The sequence below is a fragment of the Ursus americanus genome, chromosome 4, assembly GCF_024610735.1.
Source record: "Ursus americanus isolate L20-20 chromosome 4, mUrsAme1.1.p, whole genome shotgun sequence".
In the NCBI taxonomy this organism is placed as follows: Eukaryota; Metazoa; Chordata; class Mammalia; order Carnivora; family Ursidae; genus Ursus; species Ursus americanus.
The window spans coordinates 62,243,902-62,261,424 of record NC_142130.1 but is presented as its reverse complement, the minus strand read 5'-3'; the positions used below and the strand labels follow the sequence as shown (position 1 = coordinate 62,261,424).

Sequence of the window (17,523 nt, the reverse complement as noted above, 5' to 3'; positions counted from 1 at the left end):
CATTGGGGCTTTAAGGAATGGCGCTTCACAGCTCCGTCCTGCCACTATAAACTCAGGCCAGTTGCATCACTACTTTCCATGAGGAATTTAAGGGGTGTGACTGCATCCTTTCCAACCCTGCATTCCACATGTGACAAAACTGATCCAGCTGTTTGTCTGAAAGAAATTCCTTGCTGTCCTTAAAAATTAAAAAGCAAGTGGATATCCGTCCTCCGGGGGCAAGTCTCCAGCTGGAACCTGGTACGGGCAGTTGCGAAACAGAGACAGTGCCCCGGAGAGCATCTGCTTTTGAATTCTTACCTCGCCATAGGGGGGTTAGCCCCATCTTGCTTTTTGAAATGGCAGATTCTGGATGGAGGGTGCTGGCTTGGCCCAAAGCTCTTGAGAAGTGTTCATCCACTACTGACCCAATGTCTCCCTGGAAATAAGTGAAAAGGACACAGCGAGAGTTAAGGTACTCCATCTCGGCAGGCTGGTCTTTCTCCTCCTCCTCCTCCTCCTCATCCTCATCCTCCTCCTCCTCTTGTTTGCTGGGAAGGGTGACTTCCAGAGAGTCCTGCATCTTGCTGTATACCGCTAACTTCTTCTGGGATGGAATAAACAAAACACGGTATCAAAGACAGTTTGTAAAAAAGCATTAACTACTTAACTTTTCACTTAAAAAAATCTAAATATTAACATATGTTTGCAAGCTGATTCTTCTTCAGTCTGCTTTACTCCATCTTTCCCCTCCCCAAACCAATCTTCTCCTTCCCACCCTGAAAAAAGAAGTCTATTACTTCAAATTTGGTAGGAAAAAAAAAAAAAAGTAAATTATCATTACCAGATAATATATTTTCAGAATATAAAAGGCAGGTTTGTTTGGTTTCTCTTTTTCATAACCTAAACACACCAAAAGGAGAATGACTTTTAAAAATGGACAGATTCCTTCCAGTTTTTCATCAATTTTCTATCTTAAAGTTTTAATGTACATCAACGTTATAGTTTGGGACAGAGAGGAATGGGAGACAGGAGGGGGTGCCTGGGGGGGGAGGGGGGGAGAAGAAAAGAGCTTTCCGTAAATGAAATAAACTAAAATAAAAAAGGAATGTAGCATCTTATAAAAGGATTTGGCAGATGTGCCGAACTCATTTCTCGAAAATCAAACTAAAATGACAACGTAAGTCTGTGTGAAGATCCATTCTGCGTGGAACATATTTTGCAGATGTGCCACTTGCCACCAGTATCATGGAGGGGAAAAAGATGATGTTATGGCTCTACTGAAAACAATACAAGGTGCTACCAATGGCTAGTGTGGCTTTCAAACAGAAAGGTGAAAGTTCTGTTATTTTTAAAATATTCTTAAAACATAAGATCACAGCTGTAACAATAGTCAATATATGTTACACCAGGCACTCTTCTAAAACTTTGAACTCGTTACCTCACTTAATTTTCATTATTCTACATCATGGTTATTGTTACTATCCATATTTTAAAGATGAAGAAACAAAGATACAGAGAAGTGAAGCCACTTGCCAAAAGTCACAGAGAATGACAGTGGTGGAGCCAGAACGCAGAATAAAAACATGCAGGTATGTTTATGTGTATTTAGAAGGGGAGGGGAGGGGTATCTAGTGTGGGGGGGAAAAAATCACCAAAGTGGTATGTTATTGTTTTCTGGCTGGTAGGTTCTGCAGTTGTTATTCCTGCTTTTCAATATTTCCAAATGTTTTTCATTGAGTACATATGATTTTCATAAGCAACGACTTCAATCTGAATTATATATATAAGATAATGCTAAAGATTATAAAACTTATTATCCTAATGATGAAATGAGCTATCATTTGTATACCTGCAAACCCGTTTCTTTGTTACACCATTTTTATTTCAGAAAAAAATGCATGCTGGAAAATGAATGTGAGTCGAAAAAAAGAAATCGTTCTAGAATACTCCGTAAGCACATAGTTTTTCAAATGTTATCAAAACACATAACCCAGACTTGTGTTTCTAATGTAATTACTAGCTTCAAAAACCTATAGCCCCAAATTACAAATGCATCATTCAATAAATTGAACCCTTTTACCCTACCAATGAACATGTTTTTCTTTTATTTTTTTTAAGATTTTATTTATTTATCTGACAGAGAGAGACAGCCAGAGAGAGAGGGAACACAAGCAGGGGGAGTAGGAGAAAGAGAAGCAGGCTCCCAGCAGAAGAGCCTGATGCGGGTCTCGATCCCATAATGCTGGGATCATGCCCTGAGCCAAAGGCAGACGCTTAACAACTGAGCCACCCAGGCGCCCCTGAACATGTTGTTCTAGAGTGAGGTGGGCCCTGAAATGTTCAGGCATATTAGGAGCTGTTTGTTATTATGTAGGAGCTGTTATTTATAAATATATGTATTACTTTATATTTAAAATCTGTGTCAATATGGTTATCGCTTGTTGATGAATAGATAATTCATTCCTGTGAGTGAATACGCCTTGCAGATGAACAGGCGACTGTAATGACTGTGCGGTTGTATTTCTTACAATCTGTTTTGCACAGGTTTGAACATGTTTATATTTAACTTCAATAGTAAAAGCACCACGGTAACAAAGGTTATGTATAAAATGAGGGGACTGAACTAAATGGCCTCTAAAGTTACTTCTGACTTTAAATTCCATTATAAAATAAACAAATATTACAATTTATTAGTCAAATCACAGTACTATTTCTCTGTGTGCATGTGTGTTTATCTGAAGTTATGCCGTTAAGCATATACACACACTCTCTGCCAAGTACACCAACATGTTAAGAGGAAGCACTGTTTTTATATAGTAAAGGAGTTAAAACTGATCTAGAGAGTGACTTCACTGTCCACTGGTGTTCATTACTATCTTTGAAACTGATCTTTTTTCCTGTTAATGTCTAGTTCAGCATCAGTTTGTAAGAGTCAGGTTTTGCATCTAATTGGTTCATTTGTTTAATTTTAATATTTATTCTTTGAAGGAAAAAGCCCTGGGCTGTGCTAATTATCCCAAGAAAGGCAATGTTTTATTTTATCCCAAGTAGCAAATAATTCTTAGATGAAATAAAATTAAAGTTTTATATATATGTAAAAGATTTACAACTGCAAATCCTGATATAAAGATAGCATTGTATTATGACCAATAATAGCAGTAATAAAATATCTTAATTAATTAATGGCAGTTGAATTTAATCTATAGATTTTCAATTTATTTAAGATTACACAATTTTCTAAATGCTATAAGTTTCATTTACTCTTTTTTGACCAAATTTTGAATGGTCGGATACAAATAAATTAATCTAAAATTTACATATGAAAAAGTCAATATGAAGTGGGGAAAAAAGTGAACAAAATCTGTCATTGTATCAAAATACCTTTTAGTAGTCTATTTTCTAAAAATCATTCTTCTGTTTATGGTTGCATCTATTCCCTATATCCTTTACACTTCATATCTATGTATATACACATAGGCATTTGCATAAATATATAATGATACATTATTTCTTTTCATAGGCAAACACCAGTGATTTTATAAAAATATATGTATCGACTCTATTTAAATACAATTTTTTCAATGAATATAAAATATGGTGGGTTTTTTTTGGTCTCTCCCAGCTCTTTAAGACAGGTCTTCTATTAAGTAAATACATTTGCTTGGAGACTATCAAATAAATAAGATGGAAAGGGAGCCTATGATACACCTACCGAAAGGCAGGACATAAGGCATATCTATCATTCTCTGGTACTTTTCTCAGATAGAAGTGAGTCAATTTTCACAAATTATAGTGAACCAACTTAAATAGTTACATTTACCACACACACACACACACACACGCACACACACATGTGCACACATGTGTGCATGAATACACACGATTAGCTTCACCATCAATACCACTGGTTAAAATGAGAATTCAAATGGCCTGAAAGCTTCCTGAAATGCTAACATTGAATTTGCACTTTTTAATGTTTTTATAGAAGAACAATATAAACAGAAAAGGCTACATGTCATAAACGTATAGTTCATAAATTTCATAAACTGAGACCATCAATGAAACTAGCAACAGACCAAGCAGTAGAAGATCATCAGTACCCCCAGAAGGCACTGCTTCCTTCAAGACAGCAACCACTATCCAGACGTCTATCAACGTAGATTAGCCAAAACTGCCTTTCATACTTTATATAAATGGACTCATACAGGATGTACCCTTTAGTGTCTGGCTTCTTTCACTCAATATCGTGTTCACGAGATTCATGCATATTGTCGCATGTAGTTTTAGACTGTTCATTCCCATTGCTGTGTAGTAACCCATTTATCTATTCTACCACTCACAGGCATTTGGCCAGTTTCCAGATTTGGGCTATTACAAATAGTACTCCTATGAACATCTGAGTATGTCTTTAATGAACATATGTCTGCATTTCTTTGGGGATGTATATTGAGGAGAAGATTGCTGGGTCACAGGGTAGATATGGATGTGGTTCAGCCCTAACAGATATTGCCAGTCCTCTCAAGTAATATTAACAATCTTACACATGGACAACCAGTTGAGAGTTCCTGTTGCTCCATATCCCTGTCCACACTTGGTACTGCATGTCTTTCTTCAGTTTTGCTCTCCTGATAGCCCAATTTCTTTTAACTTTTTTTCATTGAGGTGAAATTCACATAAAATTAACCTTTTGAAAGTGAATGATTCCGTGGCATTTAGTACACTGAGAATGTTGTGCAACCACCATCTCTATCTAGTCCAAAACACTTCGTCAACCCAAGGGAAATTCTGTAACTATGACGTATTAACTCCCTATTCTCTGACTCCTCCCCACCAGTCCATGATAACCGCCAATCCACATTCTGTCTCTAGGAGTTTATCTATTCTGGGTATTTCATATAAATTGAATCATACGTATGTGACTTTTTTGCTTCTAGATTCTTTCTCTTAGCATGTTTCTAGGGTTCCTTCACACTGAAACAGTACTTCATTCTTTTTATAGCTGAGTAATATTCCATTATATGTATATATCACAATTTGTTTATGCATGTATCCACGGACAGACATTTGACTCATATCCACCTTCTGGCTACTGCAGATAGTGCTGTTATGAATATTTGTATATGTGTATTTGGTTGCATACCTCTTTTCAATTCTCTTGGGTAGGTATGTATGATAGTTGGGTCATATGGTAACACTACGCTTAACTTACTAGGGACCTGCCAAACTGTTTCCACAGCAGCTGAACCATTTTAGATTCCCACCAGCAATGTACTAGGGGTCCAATTTGTCCACATCCCTTGGCAGAAAAATAACACTTGTTATTTTCTGGATTTTAAAAGAATTATTATTACAGCTATAGCCATCCTAGTGGGTATGAAGTGGTACCTCACTGTGGTTTTGATTTGCATTTCCCTAATGACTAATGATGTTGAACAATCTGCATACATTTAAAAAATATTAAGTGTGAGCACAAAGAAAACAAGAACAGAATTTAAACAGCAATTGACTCATATGCTGACAACCACACCATCTTAATATGCTCCTCCATAGACTCTTAAGCCTTAGCTACTTTCTGATATCTGTGCTTTGGTGACTGTAAATCAATTCTTCGCCTATTTTTAACTAAGTAAATTATTCATGTGCACTTTTGCCATATTCTGTATTCACTTGCCGTTTGCTCCCTGGAATGAAACTTGCCTGGCGTTACATTCTTTCTTGAGAATAATATATAACATTCAAAATGTTGAGAATAAATCTCAAATCATCAGAACCTAGATTTCCTGAATCGAGGTCCAAAGGCAATCTAGTTCATATTTTTTTCCTCAAGATGCACACTCACTTCCTAAAAATATCCAAATCTCAGAAATACTCATGCTCTTCTTACAAGACTCTGAAGAATTGTTAACCAAAATAAAGACGTCATTCAAAGGGACTTCAACACCTACAAATTGGTTTATTTAGTGCACGTTAACTGGCTCATCCCCATTTCAGAGTAATGACAATATTCCCCCAGGTGAAATGACCCTATGTTAGGTGAAACAATGACGGAGTTAGCAGCCACAAAGTGAAAACTAACTCACAAGAAGAGGTTAAAGCAGCGTAGGAAGGAGTAGGCCCAGACAGTGCAGCCCATACCCAGCCACCTCACAGCCCGCCACAAGGCACGACAGGAACAAACTCTCACAGGAATGTGCAGGGGAAAGGATTTGTCTGACAAGAGAGACTTCCATGTCAGGAGCCAAATACCACTAACTCCCCAAGGCTTAAGCTTACAAAATGCCAAATGATTACTGTGCATATGTGGAAACTTCTTTCCTAAAAAAACAAAAGTATTTTAATGAATCATTGGATATTTGGAAACAGCTTTGTCTTTTTTTTTGTTGTTGTTCTTTTTTCTTTTTCTTTTCTTTTTCCCAATTTCTACTGGCTCTCTTCTCTAAATGCAATGATTCTCTTATGTTTAAAAAACATGGTTGGCGCCTATAAGAAAGGATCACTAGCCTGGAGTAAATGTTTCAAATTCCCTATGTTTCAAAGTGTAAAGTCCATAAAAGCAGCTGACTGCTCCTTGATCGTATTTTTTCTGAATTTACTTGGTAACAGATTTTTAAAAATAATCTCAGAGAGATTTGTAGTTTTGATCCTTAGCCTATTTGGAAGAGGAGGAGGAATCAGGTTAAGGGAGGGTGGGCCGGGATGAAGAGCTACGCCACAGGCTTTTTACATATCATATTTTGCTTCCCTCTCTAAAATACACACAAATACAAACATTTTGTCCAAATAAGTGTTTCCAATTTACATATGCAAAAACTGATTTGCTTGGCTAGGATCATCAAACTAGTAAATGGCCGGGACAGGATTAGAACCTATTTCTGTCCGACTACAGAACACGCGCCAAGAAAACAGACTAAAGGAAATGAGTCGCTATATATTTATTTTAATCGAATAAATAAACAGAAGCCCACAATCACCAAGGCATCAAATGGCATCCCATAACTAAGGAGAGTCAAAGTTACTTAAAACATTAAAAAAAAGAGATGTAAATATCTATCAGAGTTATGGCTATTAAATCATGCAGTGCTCTTCAAAATAGATATATATCTACATAAAACTGAAGTCTATATCTAAAAAGGTATTGTCCCCTTGGCAAGTCAGATACATAATACAACTACCTACCATTTTTCTGGAAATTCTATTTTGAAAATGTGACCAGAGCCAATTTTGTGAGACACAGTCATAACTTGAGATTCTGTTTGTTTGTTTTGTTTTGTTTTGTTTTTATTTTTCTTGACAGTCAGGAGGAACAAACCAAAAATAATATTAACTTGATCAGCTATTTTTGAGCACACTTGCCTCTCAATGATTCTGGTCATTACCAAAAATCAAACTCATCCCTTCCAAGGATGAAAAGTTTCCAGTTTTAGGATATTCCAGAAAAATATGCCACATGCTTAGAGAGAATTTCAAAATTTGCATTCCCAAAATATTTCAAGCAATGATCACATCATAAGGGTATGTGTTCTCTCTCAAACTGACTACTTTGAATGAAACAAGTTTCCAATATGTGAATTTCTGATATGTCTTTATAATCCTATTACTAGATATAGGGTATGACTTCATTTTTAAAAATTCATCTGTTATTCATCAAATAGCCAATTAATTCCTCTTTTCTATCAGTAATTGTGCAAAGACATGGAGCCACAAAGATAAAAGTCATAGCCTATTGGTATACTCAAACCGCTCATAGTTAGTTGGAAGAGCATTGTAAGGGCAATGATAAATAAAGAGAACCTCACAGTTTATCCATATGGCTAATTGTCTAATTTCTCCAAGTAGCTAACATTTAAAAATTTTAAAATAAGAAAAGCAAGAAGATAACATTAGGTAAATTATTAATTGTTTCCTTGTTTCCAAAGAAGTCCAGATGGCAAGGGACCACAATAGAAAAGAACGGTACTAGGAAGGAGGATTTGACCAAAATGAGTCCATGAGTCTGGGTAAGTCACCAAACCGTCTGGCCCTCTTCTGAAAATGAGGAATTTTGAGACTCGATTATCTCAGAGGTCTCGTCCAACTCTATACCCTAATAAGCAACAGGCTGGAGCTCTAGACAAATTCACACTTAATTTTGTTTCTTACGCTGGCCGCCTCTTCTGATTTTGCAGGACACCAGCCAAAAGTACCCTACAGACCATCGAAGACTAATTCATTTCTAGACACAGGTCATCGAGCCCAATTCCTAATAATTAGTTTTGGTATCTCCTTTACATATCTTCACAGTAACAAGAAAGGATGCCTCCTTCAACCGCCCCGCCCCTCTTTCCATCCGCCAAGGACAAGTGTTTTGGCAAACTAAAATATTATAGTTCTAAGAGAAAAGGACACCTGTTTACTTTAGGTCATTCTTCCTTTCTTTTCTTTCTTTTTCTTCCCCTCTACTAAAGCAAAAGACAAATGAAAAATAGTTCAGGTACCCCAGTTCAGACCACACTTTTAAATTATTGGCATAAATCTGGTATCCACTGAAATATCTATAAATATGGCATATATGACTCGTTTTTAGCAGCAGATGTTTGGGTCTACTGGTTCAAGGCACTATTGGGTCTTCCTAAATGAATAGTTAAAGCAGAAAACCAGCTGCTTAAAGAGGTGCTTTTTGAAAGATTCAGGGCAGAGTTTTGCCCAAAATTATTTTCTTCCCTGTGTCTGCCAGAACCTGAAATTCAAGTATCAGACAGCTTTTTGTTTCTTGAATGAAAATATTTTTCTGGAGATAATACCTTAAATTATGATCTATTACTGGATGAATTAGTTTGGGATTTTTTTTTTTTTAAAGCTAGCTGGAAACAGGGCCTATGGGAATGGGATCCAACTTCAGCACCCAAGTTTTAGAATGACAGAAAGTCTGATGCACAAGTCTGCCTTAGGATCTGTCCTGAACATCCTGAGCATAATATTTTTAGTCTCGTTGAACATTTCCCTTGCACATAAGGATACAAGACAGAAATACGCATACTTCCCAAAGGGATCAGCCCGGCATCTTTGCTGCAATAGCCCAGAGTTACTGTGCACGATGGCAAGCTTCTACCGACTCTGAACACCCTCCTTTTCTTTGGCATGGCACATGTCCCTACCATCCCCAACTTCATGAGATGGGAGACTTTATTAAATGCGAGGCAAACTAGGACTTCCTTGCATTTGTCCAAAATACCCCTTCCTTTCCAAAGAGTGTCACCTTGTCCTGGCGTTTGGTTTCCTGGTAAACACATCTTCACTGTGCATGATTTTAGAGATTCCAAGCCTTCCCTTTCTATCGTTATTGTAATCTCTCTTCTGGTTGACTGCCAGAGACAACAGTTTAGTTTGGTTATTTTAAAGTTTAATTTTTTTTTCTCCAGCTTTGAATTTTCTGACTGGAAAGTTATTGGGAACATAAAACTCTGGGGCACTTTAAGCTTCTAAGTCTCTTCAGTCAAGTTAATTTGTGCAGTGTGGAATCATAGGGGCTGTTCTTTCTCAAAGAAGTCCGGTATGAATGCATATAAGTCCACTTAAGTCCTTGCTTACAGTTGCAAGAAAATTGGATCCTCCACCTTAAATAAGTTGGCTGTGTATTGAGACTATTTGGGATATAACTGTATTCTTTCCATTTAATGAATCTAAGCTTACGTTGGACTAACAGTAATATATGAGGCACTTAAAGCTGACTGCTAATACCACTTCCTGAAGATTATTTTAAAATAAATAAATGTTCATTTGCTAAGTGGATATTCTGCCTCATCAACAGAGGATGCAGAATGGATAGCAAAAATCATTAGCATAATACAAATGCTTTCAAAAGGACTTTGGAATGCCTAAACTAAAAAAATACACTACCAAGGACTTGGAAAGAATTTCTAGCTCCAAGGCCAAAGAATCTACTGCATATTAATCTTCTTTATCAAAAAGTTGATTTGGAGCACTAAAGACAAAAATAAGCCTATTGTGCAATAGCAAAAAGAAAAAGAAAAAGAAAAAGAAAAAAGCTTGGGAGACTGCATGGCATGGTGGAAAGATGCTACGTTGGGGAGCAGGGCATCTGGTGGTCCTAATTTCGTCACCAATTAGCTTTTGAAATCTTTGGCTAGCCATTTCAGCCCTGTGAGCATCCATTTTCCCTTTGCAAAAGGAGGGGTTGAAGTACGGTTTTTCAAGGTGTTTTCTTCTGACAGAAATATATATGTGTGTGTGTGTATATATATATATGTGTATATATGTGTGTATATATATGTATACATATATATACACACACACTGGTTTACGGCACTATATATATTAATATATATTAATACTAATAACAATATATATTAATACTAATATATATATATATATATATATATATATATATATATTAGAGAGCATTTTATGACCTAACCAAGATGGCAAAGTACAGGGAAATAGTTTGGGGGAAAAAAAAAACTCCTTACAAACTTATAACTGAGTTCTGCCTCCTAGAAGCACTTAATTCTTTTAAGTGAAAACATGCAGACAGATTCACCCAGCTGTCCCCCTTGAAGAGGACAGAGTAAATACACTCTAACTTATATGAAGGCCGGAGTGTAATTGTTAAAAACCCCTATGCACAATTAGAAAACTGGAAATCTTTTTTTTTTTTCTGCTTTCACCACCTCATCAACAAATGACACGATTCTGAAAGCTTTACATATCTTTTTAATGTTGACATTATGAATAAACGGGGGGGGGGAGGCAGATTTAGACAATAACAGACTGTCTACATTTAAGATGAGAAGTCCCCTGGGTATGAAGGGAATCTATGATTTCATATCATTTCCCTCAATTTTTCCTGACACTTATTTGGAAATTTGTCGCTCTTAGTTCCTACTGTCACTGTTAGAATGCAAGCACATTCCTTTCTGGACACGTTCTGCAGTGTCATCATGCCTCCGGAGCATGGGCTGAGAGACTGAGTCAAGAGTTCTCTTGAGGAGATGTTAAAGAGACGGTGGGCATGAGCACCAGGGAGCTTAGCATCCCTCAGCAAACCCCGGCTGGATAAAGCACGCTGTAAGATTTACTCGCAGCCATGCAATTTCTAGGAATTCGTGTCAGGGACTATAAAATTCACTCTGCAGACATATTGACAAATTATTTTGATTCATGTAGCCTACTGTATGCCCAAGTAACACATCACAGTGCTGCCTGATATATATGCAGTTAACTATGTTTTTAAGACACCAGCCTATTACCCACCTACAATGTATAATATGCTCAACGAAAATCTGAACTTAAAATTTCAAGTGCACATCCGTGCTTTTAAGGGTGAAGCAGAGTATGCATGCCTGGAGAATGATATTCTATTATTTCAAAAATAATTTTTAGCTATATGATCATACATGAAGAGGAAAAATACACCTATGGATAAAATCCATCATCATAAACCATTATGCTATACTAACTTACAAGGACTTTTGAGCTATACAGATTTGAGGGGAAAAAAAAATAAGTTCAAAGATACATCACTACAACTGATTACAAAAGCAATACAAAGCTGAAATGCTTTCTTTTCTAACATTTTATCAATGACCATGAAACTTTCTTTATAACTCTATCACTTTTTTTGCTTTTCTTTTTTCTGCTCAACAAATCAATTTTTCAAATGCAGCAGGAGTGGTAGCCTTTATTTTTGTCTCCCAGGCAAGATGCTATTCGGGGTCACTTCCCATGGACAGAGAAAACAATCTTCATGGATAATAATGATAAAACCTTATGGAATGCAAAAACAACCAAAATATGTATTCTCGGATGACTGCATTAGGGCCAAGTCAATATTAGTCCCACTTCACCCACGCACCGCATAGTCTAAAAATGCTGTCAGCCTGATAAGAATTTCCTGATTTACTCTTTTTTCCAATAGAAAATATAGGTCATCAAAATAAACTCCTGACAGTAAAAGAACAGTAGTTATACTATCAAGTCTCTCTATTTCGCTAGCCAGTTATAGTCAGTTTCCTTACTTAACAACAACAGAAAAAGTAACCTCCAACAAGCCGTTTTAGTAAAAGTAACATGAAAATTTCCAAGCACACCTCTCAGCTAAGTTCTTAAAGTCAACTCAGCCAATTATCTGTTTGAACGATACCTACCGAACCCTAAAGTGTAATGAAGTTGACATTTACTAATATATGCAACTCATCAATGTGGACAATTCAGGTGAAAAAGAAAGTTCATTCTTCAGTTTGTTGATGGTCTCAGCAAAAGAATGATATTTGGGGATTGAGTTGCAGCGCTATTATAAAAGTTATAGTACTAGAGTTATTTCTTACTGAAAACTGAATTTTATGATTAGTAATTCATAATTTTTCTGATACCGAATTTTATTTTCTAGCTCAAGAGTATTATAATCCTAACCTCCACCACAAATTCATATATTAATGGAATTATTTTCAGAATCTATGGAACAAAACCCTATTCATAACTTCTATAGTTCAAGTTATTTTTTAACGGGAAAAATACTTTTCTGTATGCTAGTAATTTTGAGCCTGTTGCTTGTCCACATTCCAACTGACAATTGAGAGCCTCTACAGTCTCTGAGATGGAGGAAAGGAAGGGAGGAAATAGTGTGGTTCATCTGGGACTGAGTGTTTATAAAACACATAAAAATGATATCCAGCATCTCTTTGCCTCACTTGCCTAATTTGTACCTAAATGGTTTTCTCTATTACTTATATCTTTTATATTTAAAATCAAAGAAAAGCAAACAGCATAACCAAAATGTTTCCATCTATCACCTTTGACCACAAATTACAAAATGCTTCCCCATTCTCTTTCCTAAATGTAATCTTGCTTTCAAATGCTAAAGCTGCTGAATGTTAAAAAAAAAAAAAAAGATAGTATAAAGTGGGGCTCCTTCCTGTTTTGCCCTACTCGGTCCAGTTAAGCCTATACTGTTTAGCAGATAACTCTGGGGCATGTACCTTGCTCCAGAATCAGCTGAATTTTACAGTCCCTAAATTCTAAACTGAAGCTATGATTTCTTTCCAAAGAGTAGCCCTACAAACCTAGCAAAGAAACAGGTAAAGGGAATACAGAAATAAAAATTAATTATATAAATTATAATAAAGAGCCAAACCCTTAAGACCACAATAAAACAAATGGTTCCTAAGAAATTTTTAAAAGCCCAATCAATAAATTCTGTGGACGGTAATTTCCACACCACATCTAGTTCCCTGATAAGTGCCCCCACCTTGGAGTGTGTAAATTGTATTTTTAAAATCTCACCAAATCAACACTAATTCCCTAATTCCCAGAGTCGGAGGACCCTACTTTGGTACAAGCTAGTGCCACATACTCACATATGTGTTCTCTGTAGCACTAAGGCTTGACACATATTCCGTTGGTGTCCAGAGAGGAAAGCCCAGGGGTACCTAGTGCCAAATTCCCCACACCCTACTCTCCCTTCTAAAGGAACTATATCATCTCCCTGGTTCCAGAACCCTTTTTATCCACAGCATTCTCCGTCACTCTCAGCATGGTGAAGACCCAACATCCAGTGATCCAAAGTTACCTCTTGAGTGGGGACACACTTCCACTAAGCTGAACTATATATAACATCTCTGTGCTTTGATGGAATTAAAAATGAATGAGGAAGTTTGGGATCAATTCCTGCCCTCTCAGTCACAGTCATAAGAAGACAGACTCTACAGAGAAGTTCTAGTAACATTTGACAGACGTTACACTAGACCTCTGTTCCATAAAAGTTCCAGAAAGGTCATTCCATGAGCTCACTGTCCAGGTAGCCTCCCCTATGTCAGTGACACATTTTATCCTCTTAATCAAGAAAACCCTGAAACACTCCACCTTTCGAAAGAAAAAAAATATTTGATTTAAAGGAAGTTTACTCACATACTCCTAAGACAGATGCCCTTGGTGAGTTTCAGAGAACTGAGCCCAAAGAGCTAAGGTGGCTATGAGGAGCAGCCTCTGAGCTCCGGTGACAACAGCTCAATGAAGCCCCCAGCCAGGTAATGCCTCACATCGAATCCCCCACCCATCCACCAGGCTGCTAGTCCCTTCCCGAAGCCTTTCTTCCTCTCTGCTCAAGGGCGCTCCCGCAGGTCCCAGAGCATCCTCCGCGCCACCCGTCCCGGCGGGACATCGCCCGAGTCCCAGACTGATACTCTCGGTGCCCCTCGCCCCCGCCCCCGGCGGGCTGCCCGGTCGGTGACTCACCTGCTGGCCAGGTTGGGGCGCCGGGTGGTAGTAGGCTGTGGGACAGGTTGCAGCTGCCACAGGGTTGGGCAGACACTGGGGCGCTCCATACGGCTGGGGGTGATACATCACCTCCGCACAACTCATGGCAGCCGGGGCAGCGGCGGCCCCCGAGCTGCCGCCGCCGTTCTACGCGCTCGGGCGACGGGCGCCGTCACCACCGCCGCAGCTGCCTCCTCTGTAGCTGCTCCAGCTGCTACTGCGGCGAAGGCGGGTCCTCGGCGGCCGCGGGCTCCGCGCGGGGCGCGGGCTCGGGAGGGGTTGGCAATCAGTGGGGGCCCATGCGCGGGCACCTTCATCTTCAGCCCCTCCGAGTGTCCCCTTGCCTGCGCTTATATAGCGGCTCCGGGACTCAGCGGACCGCCGCGCGGCGGGGGCATGACAGTGCCCGGCTCCGGCGAGGACAGCAGCGCCCACCGCAGCGCCGCCGCAGCCGCAGCCCCGGCCCGGTAGGGCAGCCCTGGGGAGCCGGGGCTCTGGTTTGCATATACACAATGCACGCCCGGGGCTCGTCCTATCACCAGAGCTCGCGCCTGGGCGAGGACGGAGAGGCGGGGGCAGAGGGAGGGGGGCGCTGGGGAGGAGGGGGAGCACTTTGCCGCTCCAGGCTTGGACGCCGAGCTGTGCAAAGTTCCTCCAACTCGGTCCGCAGCGGGCGGGTCGCCCAGCGGGGGACCCCGGGGAGGGCCGGCTGCGGATTGGAGCGAGGTTTGAAGCCCTCTCCGCCTCCCGGCAGTGGGACAATGGTGGGAGGGGAACGGTATGCGGGAGGCTCAGCGCCCTCGGAGCTCCGACTTTCCACCCGGTCTCTGTCACCTGGCTGTCAGGGCGGGGGCTTCCCAACCCCAGGGAACTTTAGGGGGGAACACTAACGCAGAGGCCAGGGCTAAACGAAGGCCAAGTGTGCAAAGAGGTAAAACAGAACAGGCGCAAAATAAACTGGGATTAGCCCCTACGTTAAATATAACCGTAAGTGAAAGTTAACTTTATTACAAGTGTGCACATGCCAAGAATGCAACACGGTTTTCTACAAGTGATCTCCGCTTTAAGTTTACACCTTCATGGTATGAAATTCTTGCGGGACGTCAACCTTTTCTGGCTCTTCCTGCCTAGTTTCCATAGAGTAATAGACAATAACAACTGATTAAACCCACTCAGCCATTAAAAGTTTATCTACTTGCAAGTGTCTTATAATCCTCTCCAAAATTAAAAAAAAAATCTTTGTAGGAATATAACTGTATTTTGATATAATCAGGTAAAATAGAAAAGAATTATAATTATTTTATAAATACGCAAACTCTTTGAACTTTAACAAGTATATCTGCCCCCTTATATTTAGGTATCCTCTTTTATGACACAGAACAGTTTCTTTGTTTTCACAGAGACTATCTTTTGTCTGAGAAAAAGTCGATCTGGATGTCACATGTACTGATGTTGTTATGGATTGAATTGTGTTCCCCCCAAATTACCCACTGTGACTGTGTTTGGAGACAGGGCCTATCAGGAGGGAATTAAGATTCATTGAGGTCCTAACAGTGGGGTCCTAATCTAGGACTGGTATCCTTATACAAGAGGAACTGACACTAGGGCTCTCCATCTGCACTGGCACAAGAGGAAAGGCTTTGGGACAGCCAGTGAGAAGGTGTAGTCTACAAGCCAGGGAGAAACTAGACACTAACCTTGAGGGCAGCTTGATATTGGACTTTTCGCCTCCAAAGATGTCAGAAAATAAATTTCTGTTGTTCAAGGCACCCAGTCCTGTGGTTTTTGTTATGACAGCTGTAGCAGACTCATAGAGATGTACAGTATTAATATATTGCTAATCTTGATATGAATGTGTATGTGTGTATACATAACTACACAGACACACATACATAAATACATATATATTCACACATACACACACTTATACACTCACATACATGAACTATAGTAATTGACAGGAACTCGGTGCTACTCATAACAGCTCCTATTCACTCATTCATTCTTTCATCTATTGAATATTAAAAATATATTTATTAAGGGCTTTTACAGTTTGGATTTTGTGCTTTTTGTAATGAAGAAGTATTCCTATCAATACGACCTATATGAACTTATTTGAAATGTTGGCACTGCCTTTTCAAAAACTGACATCCTTTGGTCATCCTTTCTTGTGTTCCAGATTCATCTATTTGTCTTCTATCTAGATGGTTCCACACAGATGTTCCATAGGGACCTCAGTCACGATAGCACTGATATTTTCCCACAGTCCCAACCTGAGTCCACTTGACCCCAGCTTCGCACTTCTACTGACTCTCTTCCCTCATCATTTATCTCTGCTGCTATAACCCTTAGTTCATGCAGCAACTTTCATCCAGACTCCTGAAGGTGGCTTCTACCTGATTTCCAGGCCCTAAGTAGAACCCTCTTCTGATCCATTCTTCACACAATTTATCCTTTTACTGTTTTCTGTCCCAGCCAGTGCAAATCCCACACAGTAGTAATGTTTTGTCCCTCTCTAAAAAACTTTTATAATAGCTCCCCATAATTCCAACTCTTTAACCTTCAAGTTCTGGTCTCTGCCTATGTCACCATCTTCTGTAACTGTCCATTCAGCCCCGTGAATTGAGACCTCCCTTTCTAGGAAAGACCATGGTATCTCCTATGACCTCCCTTTTTGTGCATGACCAGAACTTCACTTGCTAACTCCTTTTTGTTCTTTAGGGGATTACCTTCCAAAACATCCACTGAAGGCCAGCTTCGACGCCTCTGCTTTTGGCAACTCCCCACCCTATGAATCTTGCTCTCACCATACCGATTACATGATTTGAAATTGCCTTTTGCTTTTTTCCCCAACATGACCATGGCCACTTGAGAGCAGGGACTGTGATTTTTTTTTTACCTGTGAATCTCAATCATATAATGCCTGTCTTAAGCACTGATTGAATAAAGTATTTCAAAAAGGGGAAAAAATTCTTCAAGGGCTTACAAACTCATGGAGGATTAAAGCACTTCAGTGAAGGTCAGAACATGGAACATGGCTTCAGATCCTATATCAGGATTTCTACCGTATGTTACAATGAGAAGATCCTTGTGATATGAGAAACTTCTAGACCTTCAGTGGAAAGTGACTAAATTAGGCCACAAAGTTAGTTTGCAAGGGCACCCTTTCCTCTACAGCAAGTCTCCTGTTTTAAACACTTAACAGTTCCAACTGTATCTTCAAATAACTTAATTATCTGAGGCTCATTGTTTTTAATATAATTATGTGTTCATATATCTCCTCCATTAGAC

The 17,523-nt window shown here is 39.2% G+C and overlaps 1 protein-coding gene, 1 long non-coding RNA gene and 1 pseudogene across 6 annotated transcripts in view; 2 read left to right on the top strand and 1 right to left on the bottom strand.

Annotated features, from left to right (window-relative positions):
• Positions 1-14,813, bottom strand: part of VGLL3 (vestigial like family member 3) — a 55,552-nt gene extending 40,739 nt beyond the window's left edge. Inside the window, exons 1-2 of one of the 5 annotated variants that reach the window (XR_015724235.1) lie at positions 14,212-14,813; positions 301-586 (exon numbers count right to left, since the gene is read on the bottom strand). Coding sequence is in view for 4 of the 5 variants with exons in the window: in XM_045785416.2 (XP_045641372.1) it covers positions 301-586; positions 14,212-14,337 (412 nt within the window). In the remaining variant the exon portion in view is untranslated. The remainder of the gene's footprint in view (positions 1-300; positions 587-14,211) is intronic. The other 4 variants (XM_045785416.2, XM_045785414.2, XM_045785413.2 and 1 more) reach the window with 4 other exon arrangements.
• Positions 351-2,058, top strand: LOC148110265 (uncharacterized). Its single transcript, XR_015724236.1, has 3 exons — positions 351-454; positions 1,478-1,571; positions 1,871-2,058. It is a non-coding gene; the product is annotated as an uncharacterized LOC148110265 (long non-coding RNA).
• Positions 14,532-17,060, top strand: LOC148110264 (uncharacterized; annotated as a pseudogene).
• The last annotated feature ends 463 nt before the right edge of the window (positions 17,061-17,523 follow it).